The 13,154-nt window shown below is 50.4% G+C and overlaps 2 protein-coding genes across 5 annotated transcripts in view; both read right to left on the bottom strand.

Moving 5' to 3' along the window:
* The window catches only part of IFT172 (intraflagellar transport 172), a 32,733-nt gene extending 24,997 nt beyond the window's left edge, over positions 1–7,736 (bottom strand). For 2 of the 3 annotated variants that reach the window (XM_053924024.2, XM_053924025.1), the window contains exons 1-9: positions 7,563–7,736; positions 4,154–4,297; positions 3,821–3,933; positions 3,369–3,408; positions 3,027–3,092; positions 2,739–2,818; positions 2,420–2,507; positions 1,431–1,645; positions 408–531 (exon numbers count right to left, since the gene is read on the bottom strand). In XM_053924024.2, the coding sequence (XP_053779999.1) occupies positions 408–531; positions 1,431–1,645; positions 2,420–2,507; positions 2,739–2,818; positions 3,027–3,092; positions 3,369–3,408; positions 3,821–3,933; positions 4,154–4,297; positions 7,563–7,601 (909 nt within the window). In that variant the 5' untranslated portion in view covers positions 7,602–7,736. The remainder of the gene's footprint in view (positions 1–407; positions 532–1,430; positions 1,646–2,419; positions 2,508–2,738; positions 2,819–3,026; positions 3,093–3,368; positions 3,409–3,820; positions 3,934–4,153; positions 4,298–7,562) is intronic. The other variant, XM_024552590.4, reaches the window with a different exon arrangement.
* Positions 7,737–9,756: 2,020 nt separating this feature from the next.
* FNDC4 (fibronectin type III domain containing 4) lies at positions 9,757–12,905 on the bottom strand. 2 transcript variants are annotated; one of them, XM_024553019.3, is made up of 7 exons: positions 12,524–12,905; positions 12,204–12,348; positions 12,004–12,119; positions 11,540–11,744; positions 10,970–11,059; positions 10,517–10,641; positions 9,757–10,352 (listed from the first exon to the last, which is right to left on the bottom strand). In XM_024553019.3, the coding sequence occupies exons 2-7, from the start codon at positions 12,286–12,288 to the stop codon at positions 10,317–10,319; spliced, it is 657 nt and encodes a 218-aa protein (XP_024408787.1). In that variant the 5' UTR covers positions 12,289–12,348; positions 12,524–12,905; the 3' UTR covers positions 9,757–10,316. The 2 variants fall into 2 exon arrangements, with proteins under 2 accessions (XP_024408787.1, XP_024408788.1); XM_024553020.3 differs by having other exon boundaries at positions 12,004–12,089.
* Positions 12,906–13,154: the final 249 nt, after the last annotated feature.

Raw genomic sequence — 13,154 nt, 5'->3', positions numbered from 1 at the left:
AAAGGAAAGCGGCAGCAGAAACAGTAACACACAGCGTGCCCAGGTGCGGGAAGGTATCCAGAGACGCCTTAGAAACTCAGGTTCCAGAATCTGGAGAAGAGTTGGCAGTAAAACGGTTGGTAGTTTTGGGAAGTACCAACAGGAAAAGAGGTGGCAGACACAGGACTCATGGGAGTAGTGATGAGACGTGAGGGAGAAATCAACCAGCTTATACAACTCTCTGTCCCTTTTGGCCTCTAACAAAGTACCCGTTTCTCCTTCCTGTCTGTAACATCAGAGTTTTAGGCTGGGGTCAAAAGGAAGGAAGAGGTTCTCTAGTGTCAGGAGAGAGTGCGTTTGGGTAAGGCAGAATTTTTCCTGATCTGGAAAACGTCACCAGTGCAGAAAGCGGTTAACGAGTAACCTACCGCACAGAGTCGTGAGCCGTCCCGCTTCCAGGCCAAGGCGGTGATGGTGTATAGGTTGGCAATCTCCTTGGGCTTTGCCTCTTCCCAGATGCTTCTTCGAGGGCTCCAGTTGAGCACACGAAGTCTGAAATAAAGTATGTGGCTTTTAGAAGAGATGGAGGATGAGGAAAAGAGTGAAAGTGAGCTGGTATCTGAAGGAAATTAGTCTTGCTAAATCAGAGAAGGAAGGAAATAAAAGAGAAGAGACAAGCTAGTGAATGTAGCAGGAGAGGACAAAAAGGTTCAGAGGAAGTAAGCTGGGAAAATTGGGTCCAAAGTAAAATGGAGTAGGAATGACGGGAGTAGAGAAAACACGAGGAAATTACAGCTGGTGAGAACAAGGAGCTGTTAGCAGCAGGGAAACATGGGAAAAGGACAGAGAGATGGTAGGAGTCAGGGAAGAAGAAAAGAAATAGCAAGAGTCGCACACAAGACTGAAGGGGTAGAAAGCCAGGACTGACAAAGCGCCCCAGGAAGTGATGGGCCCAGACCCTAGCAGCAGGTCTACTGTTCCATCATTCTCTCACTCATTCATTCATTCACCCGAAATTGGAGCATATAATATGTACTAGATGCTCACCTAGGCACTGGAGATTTTAAAAAACGTGAATAATAGACCCTCTTCTCAAGGGCTCTTCAATTTAGCCAGACAGATGCAAACACCACGGTATAACATCAGGTGATGAACACACTAAGCCAGTGGTTTGAAAAGGGGCGACGGGAACACAGAGGAAGTGGAGAGAATCCCCCTGTGGCATCCCAGGGAGAGGCACAGAGACATAACGGAGCATGTACATTTTGGAACTGCCGACATGCCGACGGATGGAGCAGAAGAGGAAAGCGCATACATTAAAACCTGAGAATCTCTCTCAACATAAACTTGGTTCTGATCCAGTCTCCCACTCTGGTTGAGAATAACTGGACTGAGGCAAAGAGTATACACAGGGAAAGTAGGCAGAAGATGCAACTGGAAAGAGGACCCACCTGTCATAACTCCCCAGTACAACAGACTGGCCCCCGGGACTTGCTGCGGCTGTGGTAAACTCCCGCTCATGTGGGTCACGGCTATAATCAAAAGTTTGTAGCACATGGCCTTCCTTTCCATAGGCCACAATCCTCCGATCGCAGCCTGCGGCCACGATGCTGTTGGTAGCCCAAGCCAAGGCATAGGGTGGGCATGGATGGTTAACCAACTTCCCCTAAGACAGAAGCAGAGTTTCAATCACTCTGGCTCAGAGGACTCCACCCTGGGAATTTCTCATTCCTAGCACCAGACACACTCGCTCGGATCCTCGTACTCTGCAGAAATATTTCCCCCAACACATCCTAATCCTGAAGACTTCATAAATTGTCTTTCTGTCTTATACTCATACACACACACAAATGACATATATACACACGCAGGAGGAAACCTCAAAATTCTTATGTGTTGGAGGTTCTTCATTGGTACCTAATAAGGTCCCCCAAAAGGGAGATGCCCTATACATTAACCAACTATGGGGAGTTATGGCTCCTTCTTTATTTTTATTTTTTAGGATGGATATATCTAATTAAGTATTACACAAGTAATTCTAAATGTAAATGATTCAGACCAAAGAGAATTAGAATAAAACATGAATGCTCCTTTTATCCTCCAACTTTTGCTTCTCAAGAATAAATGTCTTTTGTCTCTAAATTTATATACTTTTTTTTACATAATGAGAATAATTTTCACTTTTCATTACTCTCAGAGTTTTTACTTCCCCGTGTCCCCAGGTCCCTTCCACCTGACTCACCCCTTCCCATAAATAGTAAGCTCTGGCCTCCTAAATACAGAGCCTCTCTGCGGCCGCATCCAACTGTCCCTCTCCCTGAGGTCTCACTCCTCTAGCCTCCTCCCCTAGCACCTCAATCAAAATGCCTGTACGTCGCCTCCTCTAGGAGGGCTCTCGGCATTCCCTTACCCCCGAGCCCAGAGCACCCTTTATGCATACCTGTGACTCTCCAGAGCCTTCATCGTCAAAGAAATACCTAACAATAGTGCCATCGGCATGGCCAGAGAGAATTCCTTTCCCAGAGCAACTGAGAAGGGGGGAAAGAAGAAAAGGAGAGAAACACAGAAAAAGATTATTATTCTGTCTCACCAAGAAATTCCCCTTTCTCTGTCAAACCCTGCCCTGCCTGTGGTTCCTGCTGCCAGGGACCCCTGCCCCCCACCCCCAGTTTCACGCTGTGGTCTCCCAGCCCAGACTTCCCCATAGCTTCTTCCTACTACCATTTCCAAACTCTCGGGACGCCACTCTCCTTACTCACTTTGTTGTCAGTGACACCACGTAAGAATCTGTCCCATAGATGGTAGATGACTTATTAGTTTTAGTGTTTGCTAAACGAACCTGAAAATGGGAGAACGGACACAAGTCTGGTTAGGGTACTTTCAGTTTCACCCAGGTCCTATGGAAAGGGAAAACCAGAACAAAAAGCCGGTCCTTCTGTATTGTCCCCTGGTATGTGGTGCGACCCTAGGGAAGAGAATCCACGTTTCCCTCTCCGGAACAATTACTCCCACCCATAACCTCTGCTGTGGTTCCCTCCCTCCTTTACCTTCCCTTCAGCCAGGCCAAAGACAATGATGTACTCTGCTGGCCACTGCAGACAGGTAACCGCGCTCTGTGAGAAAGGAAGAGGGAAAAGGGTGACCCCTTCTGTGTGTGTCAGCACATTTACAACGGCATGAATCTGAACCGCCTGGACACCTCGCCGCCTGCCACCACCCCAACCGCCTACAGGGACGGAGAGGAGGGGACACGACTGGGCTCAGATGAGCATGAGCAGCCAGGGAACCCCATCCTTGCAGGAGGCAAAGTCAGATACAGATGTTAAAAGTGCAGGTATATTGATACATGTTTGTTTGCCCTAACCGCCAGGGACTGGTCTGAACTGTACCGTCTGGATGAACTTGTTACAGATGACTTTCTTGTCACCCCTGCCAAATAAAAGGAGGGAAAGCATATTAAAAACCATTTTTATAATTGACACAAATAATCCTGGGGGCAGAGAAGAAAGAGCAGATGCCTTCCTACTACCCCACAGGCGCCCTGAAAGGAGGCACCAGAGGGAGCCGGAGCAGCTGTGGAACAATACCAAAGATGCTCCACCACCCAGGGCTCCCCGGGGCCTCGTGGGGCCTCCTTGTTGACTCAGACCGACTCCTCCCCCTGGGACAGGACCACAGAACTCGCTGGGCCGGCAAAGGGAAGCACAAACGGGCTCTGCCTTCCATTCCTCAGCTTGTGTCCTCCTGCTCTCTGTTCTTCCCCCACCCCCCCAGTGAGGCATTTCCCCCTGCCTTCCCTGTCCTCCCTGAGTCACCCCCTTCTCCCAATCTCTGTCCTTACCAATCTTCTCCAATCTTGTACACGTAGATGATGTTGTCAGTCTGTCCTATGGCAATTTTAGTGGAATCAGGAGAAAAAGCCATCCCCTTCACCATATAGCTCTTTCTGCCATACTAGGAGTTAAAAAAAAAAAACAAACAAACAACTAATGAGAATATGGGAAGGAGAAAAGAGGAGAAAAGGCGCACGTGTGACGTAACAAGCGTGAGGCGTGTACACTGAGAAATGGAGGGGGGGGTCATTGCCTGTGCCTGTGGCCAGGAAGTGGGTTAGAAAGGTTTTCAGGTTCCTAGAGCCCCGTCCCAGGGCAAGGTACACGGGAGCACTCTTCACCTTCATGTCAGCTGGTTTGGTGGAGAATTTGTCTCTCCGCTCCCCGTGTTCATCATACAGCAGCACCACTCGGTCCACCGTGCAGACAGCAAATTTGGCGTTGTTGTGGGACCAGGCCATGCAGGTCACCTTTGCAGCTCCATCCTGCAGAGGCAAAGCGGGCAACGATAAACCCAAGTGCTGCTCTAGAACGCCGAAAGCATTTCTAGTTCTATTACTTCTTGTGCGACTTTTGTCAGTTTTCCTTCAGACAAAGAGATGCCCACTATCCATCCTGGTCTCCCAGGCCTTAAAACCCTAGAAGATGACGACAAGGTGCTTCTAGAAACCCATAAGGCAAATGTACTGAGAGGTCACAGGCTTAGGCAACTGTACCAATGTGTCCCTGCAATGGCCTTGTCCCCTCATATCCTAGGCCTGCTACTGAAATAAACTCGTTGATCTAAGTTTTGGTCTTTAGCCATTTATCCAATTATTTTTTGAGTGCCTCACTGAGAAAGGCACTTGGCCAAGGGCTGAGAGGGAGGCAAAGAGCAAAACATGGTACCTGCCTCAGGATCTCATAAGATGGTGCAAAAAGAGAAAAAGTCTCATAAGCAAGGTGTGTACAAAGCACCCTAATAGTTTGGAGAAGCCTGAGCTCATTTATGTTTGTATGATCAACATTAAGCTTTGAAGAATGAGTGCAGCTGAGTGGGGAAATTATCTGAGGTAGAAGAAATGGCATGAGCAAAGCCAAGTATGGTCAAGAAACAGCAATTTAATTTAACCAAAACTATCTCATAAATAGCGGAATAGAAGAGGTAAGGCACGAAAAACAGACTGAGGCCAGTTCAAGAAGGGTCTTCAAAGCTAGGACTTTGGGTTTATTTGGTAGGAAAGGGAGATACAGTACAAGTTCTGGGATGGGGAGTAAACTAATCAGCGTTGAGACTCAGGAACAATGCCACCTTGTCCCCACCTCACCTCTGCCCCTTAACTATCCACTTCACAAAAGCCCAAGTTAGAGGGGATCACCTCCCAGTGAATTATTCTTGCACGTCTGTCCCTTCCGCCACTAGCCCTGGTCCTCTACGGTTTTGCACTAAGGATTTCCCTCCTTATTTTTAAAAAAGATTTTATTTATTTATTTTTGAAGAGGGGAAAGGAGGGAGAAAGAGAGGAAGAGAAACATCAATGTGTGGTTGCTTCTCACACACCTGCTGCTGGGGACCTGGCCCGCAACCCAGGCATGTGTCCTGAACTGGGAATCGAACTGGTGACCCTTTGGTTTGTAGGCCAGTGCTCAATCCACTGAGCCACACAAGCCAGGGCAGATTTCCCTCCTTGAAATAAAAAATTTAGTTTCTGCTTGAATTGTTTGATTAATTACTTGGGCTCTAGAGCCCTGGTTTAAAACAGTTACTTTTCACTCCTAACACAGTTATCTCCAAAGTCAGAGGTTTCAAAAGAGGCTTTTTTCATCAAAATCCTCAAACCACAGTCAGAAAATAGTCATATCACCACCAGTATCACTCTCCAACTTTTAAAAAAGGTGCCTATTACTTTAAAATAAAAAGATTTTATTTATTTTTTTAGAGAGAGGAAGGGAAGTGGAAAGAGAGGGAGAGAAACATCAAAGCCGCTCATTTGCCCCCATCTGGGGATCAGCCTACAACCCAGGCATGTGCCCTGACCAGGAATCGAACCTGTGACCTTTAGCCCTGCAGGATGACGTCCAACCAACTAAGCTAACACGGTCAAGGCTCACCCTCCACCTCTTACGTCATGTTAGAAGGGCTGAGGGCTCCTTATCAATCATCGCCAATCATCTTCCTTCATTGTTTTTTTTTTTTAGTCCTGGGCATTCAGCCCTTTCCTGTATCATGACATCATCTTATTTTGAAAGACTGAAGGAAGATTTTTTCACTTCCAATTATTCCACTAGGGAAAAGGAATTTTTAAATTGCAGATTCAGGGGGAAGTTTACTGAGCAATGGGCACATCTCTCTTTTCTAATTTCCTTCTTTTCTCCTAATGCCACATCCTTTGTTAAGCCTTCCTGATTCCCATAATCAGTCAATTCTCCTTTCTCCCCAATATGTACCTCACAGGACTGTCGTGAGGATTAAATGAAGTAGGAAATAGAACCATAATAGCTAACCTTGAACAAGGGCTTACCATTACCACAGACTAGGCATTTTTTCCTTTAATTCCCACCAGAGGAAATATTTATAGATTTTAGAGGGAGAGGAAGAGAGAGAGAGAGAGGAAGGGAGAGACAGAGACACCTAAATGTGAGAAAGAAACAACCATGGGTTACCTCCCACCCGTGCCCCAATCAGGGGTCTAACCCACAACCTAAATGCGTTGCCATGACTGGGGTTCAAACCTGCAGACTTTTGGTGTACAGAATGACACTCCAACCAGCCAAATGTCCCAGCCTGGACTAGACTAGGCATTCTGGTTAGTGTTTGATATGCGTTTTCTTGTTTTATCTCCTAGCTGAGGTAGATGCTATTATTATGCATCTTTTACAGGTGGGGATACTGAGGCACACAGAGGTTTGCATAATTTGCTCATTTACCGATACAATTTGTAAGTGACAGAACCAAGATTTAAATCCATGTGCGTCTGACTTCATAAACCACAACACTAACTTCTTTACTTATGCTATTAAACATTCCGTTATGACAGGCATTATTATTAGTTTTGTATTATTTTGTTCTTTGGACTTTGAATGTCCTTCTCTATCCGTTTTTTTTTTACACGGTTTGGCAGTTTGCAATGTTCTTTTGTGTTATTGTACCTCCTCCAACTCTTCCCAAATCCCCTAAGGTTGTGAGTAGGGGGTGGCTGAGAGAGACTGTGGGACAAGGGTTCAGGCCTGAGGCATCAGGTCATTTAAATATTTAAAGTAGTGGTGGCGCTACGACTTGAATTCTGGTTTCCTAACTCCCAAACTCTGCCTTTCTTCAACGCGTTTCGGGGTTCCTCCCCCAGTACCCAGCCTCTTCTGAATCGGAGATCTTCACAATCAGAACGAACGGTGAGGTCTTCTGCACTCGCTCTTTGGGGGCTTGCACTTAAAGCGCTTATTTAACTCGGTGTAGGTTTATGTTCCTTGTTTACCTGCACGCCTCTCCCTCTAGTCCGAGCCTTTTTCAAGCAGGAACAATAACAGCTAGTTGTGCATCCCCCCCGAGCCCCTGCACGGGGCCGGGTGCCAGACTGATGCTAAACTAAACGCAATGAAAGCTGCAGTGGTTAGCGGGCGATCTCGCCTACTGAACACTATCATCGGAGCAGAGTCGCTATAGCCTTTAGTCTTCTGCACACAGTAGGCGCTCAGTATTATTAAACTTCAGTCCCCCAGTTTTCTTGGAACGTTAAGGCGGGCGGGGGAGGGAAAAGGCACGCAACTCCTCACCTGAGGGCTCAGCAAGGTTCTTAGATGCTTCAACTGCATGACGAACACCTGTCTCTCAGATGCCACTAGACATCGACAACTCCCGTCGTTACCTGGACAACCCGCCACGCAGCCGCAGCAACGCCGCTGACGCAGATGCGACCACAGCGAAACGCACGTCGCAAGGTCACCACGTAGGTTCGCGGCGAAGCAAACAGAACGTGCGCAGGCGCAGTGAGATTTAGGGCGGGACCTGGCCAGGACTTGATGAGTTCTCTCCTCGACCAATTACTTCGCTGCTCGCAAACTCGAGATCAAGCCACGCTCAGAATTCTGCTGCAAACAGAATGTAATCGCAGTCTTTCTCGCTCTTTGATATACGTCATCGTGACTGAGTGCATTCTTTTCATTTTAGCAGTCCTGAGGGAAAGCAGGGCAGTTGCTATTCTGGACCTTTTACAGTTGACGGAATTGAATCCGAATGAGTTATATATATGACTTGCACGGGATCACAAGGCTAATCATGTTAGCAAAGAGTGAATGAATACCCAGTGTGTGTCCGCCAGGTTTACTGTGCAAAGTGTTGCACGTGCAATATCTCATTTATGCTAAAAAATGCCTTTTTTTTAGATTTTATTTATTTATTTTTTAGAGAGAGGGCAAGGGAGGGAGAGAGGGAAAGAAACATGGATTGGTTGCCTCTTGCCTGTGCTCCCACGGGCGGCAATCCAGGGATGTGCCCTAACTGGGAACTGAACTGCGACCTTTTGCTTTGTGGGATGACACCTGACTGACTGAGCCAAACCAGTCAGGGCTCAAAGCCACCTTTTGAAGGGGATAGCATTATCATTTTACGTAAGAGGAGACTCAGGATTAGAAGGGTCGTTAGCTCAAGATAAGAGTCAGTTAAGGCTGGAACTGGGATTTAATCCAGAGCCGGAACATTTGAACACCCTTTACGTTCTTCTTCAACTCCCACCTCCCTGTCTCCATGCCTCTATACCCTGTGACACTCCCATCCCAAGAAACGATGTGTCCAGTCTGAGAGATGAGTGTTTTGGAATGAGTGGCCAGGGAGAGGTAAAGTAACCTGCTTCCAAATTGGGTAATGGTGGATTAAAGACTGCTCCTGAGGTCAGGATACTTTCATGGTGCAGGATAGAGGGCACATCAGAAATTGGCTCATCTTATAGGTTAAGGTTGTCTTGTGATACCTGGGTTTGGGGCTTGATTAGGTAGGAAAGATACTGACTTCTTGATCTTTGGATTGGGGTCTCTTTCAGCATTATTGATTTAATTTCTTATAACATATCAGAGAGATCAAGATTCAGGATTCAAGAGTTATTCACAAGCCTCCTCTGGAAGGCTCTGTAGTTGAGAAGACCTGTACCCCTCCAGGAAGTGGAGCATACGCTGCCCAGACAGAGCCTGGGTTCTGAAGCCTTGCCCCCACCGTGGCTGCAAAAGGCAACGGGTATTTCACTGACGGCAGCCGCGCTTGGAACTTAGGGAAGAGTAGAGGACAGACCCTATTTTTACAGAAAACAAATAGGCCGCAGTGCCCAAATTATAATTCTTTTGACAGGGGCGTTTGAACCCTTCAGCTTTATTTCCAGAATCCTCCTCTGGATCGTAGTGGCAGAGAGTGAGCATAAAATCATTTATGCTTTACAATTATTATTGCCCTTGATTGAATGAACAGAAACAGAGACAAAGGGGAAAGCAAGGGCATGGAAGAGTAGGCACAGGAACGCACGGGAGGAGCACATGAAACCGAGGGATCCATTAGTGTAGCTGCTCTTTCATTTGTCCCAAGACACTGTTCAGTCCTTTTCTGAAAATGAGCTCAGGGTGGATGGAGAAGCCAGAAGAATAAATAAATGGTGAGGAGCCGGGCTGCTGATGTGAAGATCGAAAGGCTACTGGCCCTCTCATGTGACATGACACTAGTTTCCACGGGTGCAGGAAGAATTTATATCCTCTTCTTTCCTTCTCCCCTTTCTAACCCAGCAAAGCAAAAGTAACTAGGGCTCCAGTTTTCGATACCCTTTCCTAACCCCCTTCCACCCATTCCAGGCTGGAGAACCAAAGCCAACCCCTCACAGTGAGAGTCTGCTCCCGTCAAGTTGCTGGTGGTACGAGGGGCCCTTGTAGTGGGAGGAGAGAAGGTGCGGAGATGTCTTCAGCATAGTATACAGTATACTATACAGTCAGCTCCAGTTTGCCCAAAACCTTTATTGGAAAATGTCCCAGGGGTGAGATCACCAGCAGCTGGGGGTGCTGCCAGGTAAGAGGGGGAGCACCTGAGGCTCCGTGGAAGACATTGGAGTAGTGCAGTGCAGTGTCTGTCTTTTTTTATTTGCTGGGGGAGGGGACGTACCCACAAAAACCCCTCTCTGAGACCCAGAGGCAAAATGTGGGGGGCAGCTGGGGATGCTGAGAGTCCTGATGCAGGTGAAATCGGGGCCCCACTTGGGACCTAATGGGATAGGGTTGAACAAGTGATTCTCCCCTGGACCCGGGGGATGGAAAGCCACATCCCATCTGAGAGCCACTCCCCGGGTCCAGGGGCATGGACCCTAACATACCTACCTTCTAGCCCTGTTCACAGTGGAAAGAGGATGGGGACCAGGCCTGAGATTGTGGGAGTGTCATTATCTTCTGGGAGACTGTGGGATCCTTCAGTCTTGGGCAGATCATCATCTTAGGCTCTCCCTGACCCCATCCCCATCCCCAGGTTGTTAGGGCATCTCTCTTCTGGTTCTGTGTCTTCACTCATACGTCTATGGTGTTGATGGATGGTGACTTTTTCTGTGAATTAAAATGGCTTGAGTCTCTAATTTCAGAAAGGGCATAGCCTCTTCCATCCCAAATTTTCATTCTCCCTTTTCCAGCCCCTCCTCTGCCTTCACCCTTTTCCCTGGCTGCTGCTAGAGGCAAAATCCCCCTTCCCTCCCTCACTGGCCCCACGTCACCTGTCTGGTCCCCACTGGCCTTCCCTGAGGACTCTGCTCTGGCCCCTTGCCCTTTTCCTTGGGGTTGTTGTTGGAGTCATTGTCCTTGATGATATCATACTGGCGGCAGAACAGCCCGATTACAGCTGAAACACAACGGTATGATCTGAGCGTCCACCCCGACCTCCCCACGCACAGCCTCAAAGGGCAGTGAGATACCCCCAGTTTATAGAGAATCTGAGAAGAAAATCCTTAAGTGTCTGGTGCCCGTGTACCACAAGCACCATCCTCTTAATCCTTCTCTTTGAGCTCCCCATAGCCTCCTCTCTTCAAACTTCTGCTCCTCTGTCTCAACTAAGCATCTTCCCCCTCCATTTCCCTCACCCCCTTTTCTCCCGGCAACATTCTCCATCTCCCACCCCCGCTGAGGCCCGTTCCCTCCATTACTGGCCCCCTGTCCAGCCACGCACTCACCGGCCCACATGAGCAACACCACCACAATGATGACCACTTCCCCTGTCTGTAACGGTCGCTCTCCATCCAGACCCTCCACTGTGATGTCACCTGAGAAGGAAGGAGACAGACTCGGGGTTGTAGGGGGTAGCTAGAGAGCTATGTCTCTGCAGACGGTTAAGGATGGAGAGACTGGGGATGAGAGTCAGGCTAGACCCATCACATGGTTGCCCCCTGGTAGCCCCTCTCTGGGAAGCTGTTGATGGACAGGTGGTCAGAGGCCAAAACGCCGGAGGACTACGGGTCAGGTCCTTGCTCACGCAGGCTGCAGCTGCTGTGAACTGAGGTTGGATAAAAGGAAGCTTAAATAAGCCCTTCCTCCAAACGATTCATTAACAGCCTGTCTATACCCCGTCGCCTGCCAACCTGCTTTCCTTCCTTTCCTGGCAGTACAACGAATTAAATCATCCTTCTATTCATCTAAGCTAGATTGTTGCTTGCTTTGGAGAAGTAAACAAGAGGCTTAAAGTCCAGATAAAGAGCCAGAGAATGCAAAGCTTCAGGGCGTGGGGGGAGAGCTGAGACCCTCACCTGGGCTCGAGCTGTTTGAAGGCAGCCGGTCAGAACCCTTGAGAGTTCGAAAGTGCACCCGGGGCCCTGGGGGGCTCTCTCCCCGAAGGCCGATGCTCCTGACCTGCACTGTGTAGTCGCTGTCTTCAGCCAGGCCCCAGAGGGCACAGGCTCGAGTGGTGGTGTTCACCTCCCGGATCACTCGCTGTCCGGGGCCATTCTGTCGCTGCAGGGAGACAGTGAGAGAGAGGAGGGCAGCCTCACCCTGGTCTCAGGCCACAGGCTCAGCCCAGGACTCTTGAACATGCGAGCACTCAGAGGGAGTAAGATGAAAAGGGCAGTTTGAGCCAGGGAACACAGCTCCCAGATTCTCCCACTGCTGGACGGGAGGTTGGGTGTGGGGTTGGCGGTGGGGGAGGAGGTTACTGGAGGAATATTCAGAGATCCAAGGACACAAGTTAGGGGAGCAGAGGGGTGATGCATACTTGCTGGGAAATGGAGTAGCCAATGACGATGTTGCCTTCTGGGACGTCCCAGGACACAGTGGCCGAGTTGGCTCTGAGGTGAGTGACTGTCACATTCACAGGAGATGGAGGCCGGTCTGTGAGTGCCAGTGTGTTGACAGTTAACCAGTTCCACCCACAGGCTCACTCTGGCTACCCCCACCCCGTCCTCCTTTACTCACCTGCTCGCACAAAGCCCAGGTCACAGCTGACCAGCAGGAGAACCGTGGGGCTGAGATACGGGGAGAGGGGCATCAGCGTAGCCATGGTCCCCACCGAGTCTGCTAGGAGGCACCGGGATGTCCGCTTGACATCCAGGCGGGGCTCCTGGGATGGCAGGAGTTGGTGGGGGATCGGTGGTCAAGGACTGTCCGGAACCCACGAGTGGGCAGCAACTCTCCCGGGCTGCCCGCGGCCCACAGCAACCCCAGAACTCCCCCTTTCCCCACGCCTTCCCCACCGCTGCATCCCCAGTGCGCGGCTCTGCCCTACCCACACCCACCTCCGCCGGTCCTCGCGGTCGGTCAGGCCTCGGGGGGCTGCTCGGTGCCCAGTGGGCGACCCATCGCCCGAGTTGGTGGTGCTGCCCCTACCCCATCCCGGCGCGGGCCCGGCGAGGCGGGTAGCACGAGGCCGAACAGCGGGCAGAGGGCGGAGGCGTAGCGGGCGCGGGTTGCGGGGCTGCGGGGCCCCCAGAGCTCGCGACGGCGGCGTAGTCTGTGGGTGAGCGAGGGGCGGTGGGCGAGCCGCCGGCCCGGGTCCCCGGTGCAGGAGGCTGTGCGGCTGTCTCCGCTGGCCGCTGCAGCGGGATGTGACCGTTCCGGCGAGCCAGCCGCTTCCTTCTGCAGAGCTGGCCTGGCTCGCTCCACCGCAGCCTGGCCAGACCGGTCCCCGCCCCTCCCCGTTGGGGTTCCTGCCTCCGTCATCCCCCACCCCCTCCTGCCTTCGTCCGCTTCTCTCAGGGCTCCTCCCACGACCCTCGCAGGAGGGGCACCCCCGTACGCCCCCATTCTTTGAGATATCTCCTCCCCGCCCCACCCCCCGACTGCGTCCCAGGAGCCTGCGGGGGCGAGGGTAGAAGCACAGGCCCGAGGGTCGCCCGCACCCGGGTCGCCCCGCCCCTCTGCGATGGA

The sequence above is a fragment of the Desmodus rotundus genome, chromosome 5 (genome assembly GCF_022682495.2).
Source record: "Desmodus rotundus isolate HL8 chromosome 5, HLdesRot8A.1, whole genome shotgun sequence".
NCBI lineage: Eukaryota > Metazoa > Chordata > Mammalia > Chiroptera > Phyllostomidae > Desmodus > Desmodus rotundus.
The sequence above is the reverse complement of the archived record's forward strand: the minus strand, read 5'-3'. Positions and strand labels throughout refer to the sequence as shown.

Excerpts from the sequence above, each read along its gene's own strand:
- FNDC4 (XM_024553019.3), bottom strand. The coding sequence starts at position 12,288 with ATGGCTACGCTGATGCCCCTCTCCCCGTATCTCAGCCCCACGGTTCTC. Across the intron at positions 12,120-12,203 it reads CCTGGGCTTTGTGCGAGCAG|ACCGGCCTCCATCTCCTGTG; the intron begins GTGAGTAAAGGA and ends TGGCACTCACAG. Across the intron at positions 10,642-10,969 it reads GGTGTTGCTCATGTGGGCCG|CTGTAATCGGGCTGTTCTGC; the intron begins GTGAGTGCGTGG and ends GTTGTGTTTCAG.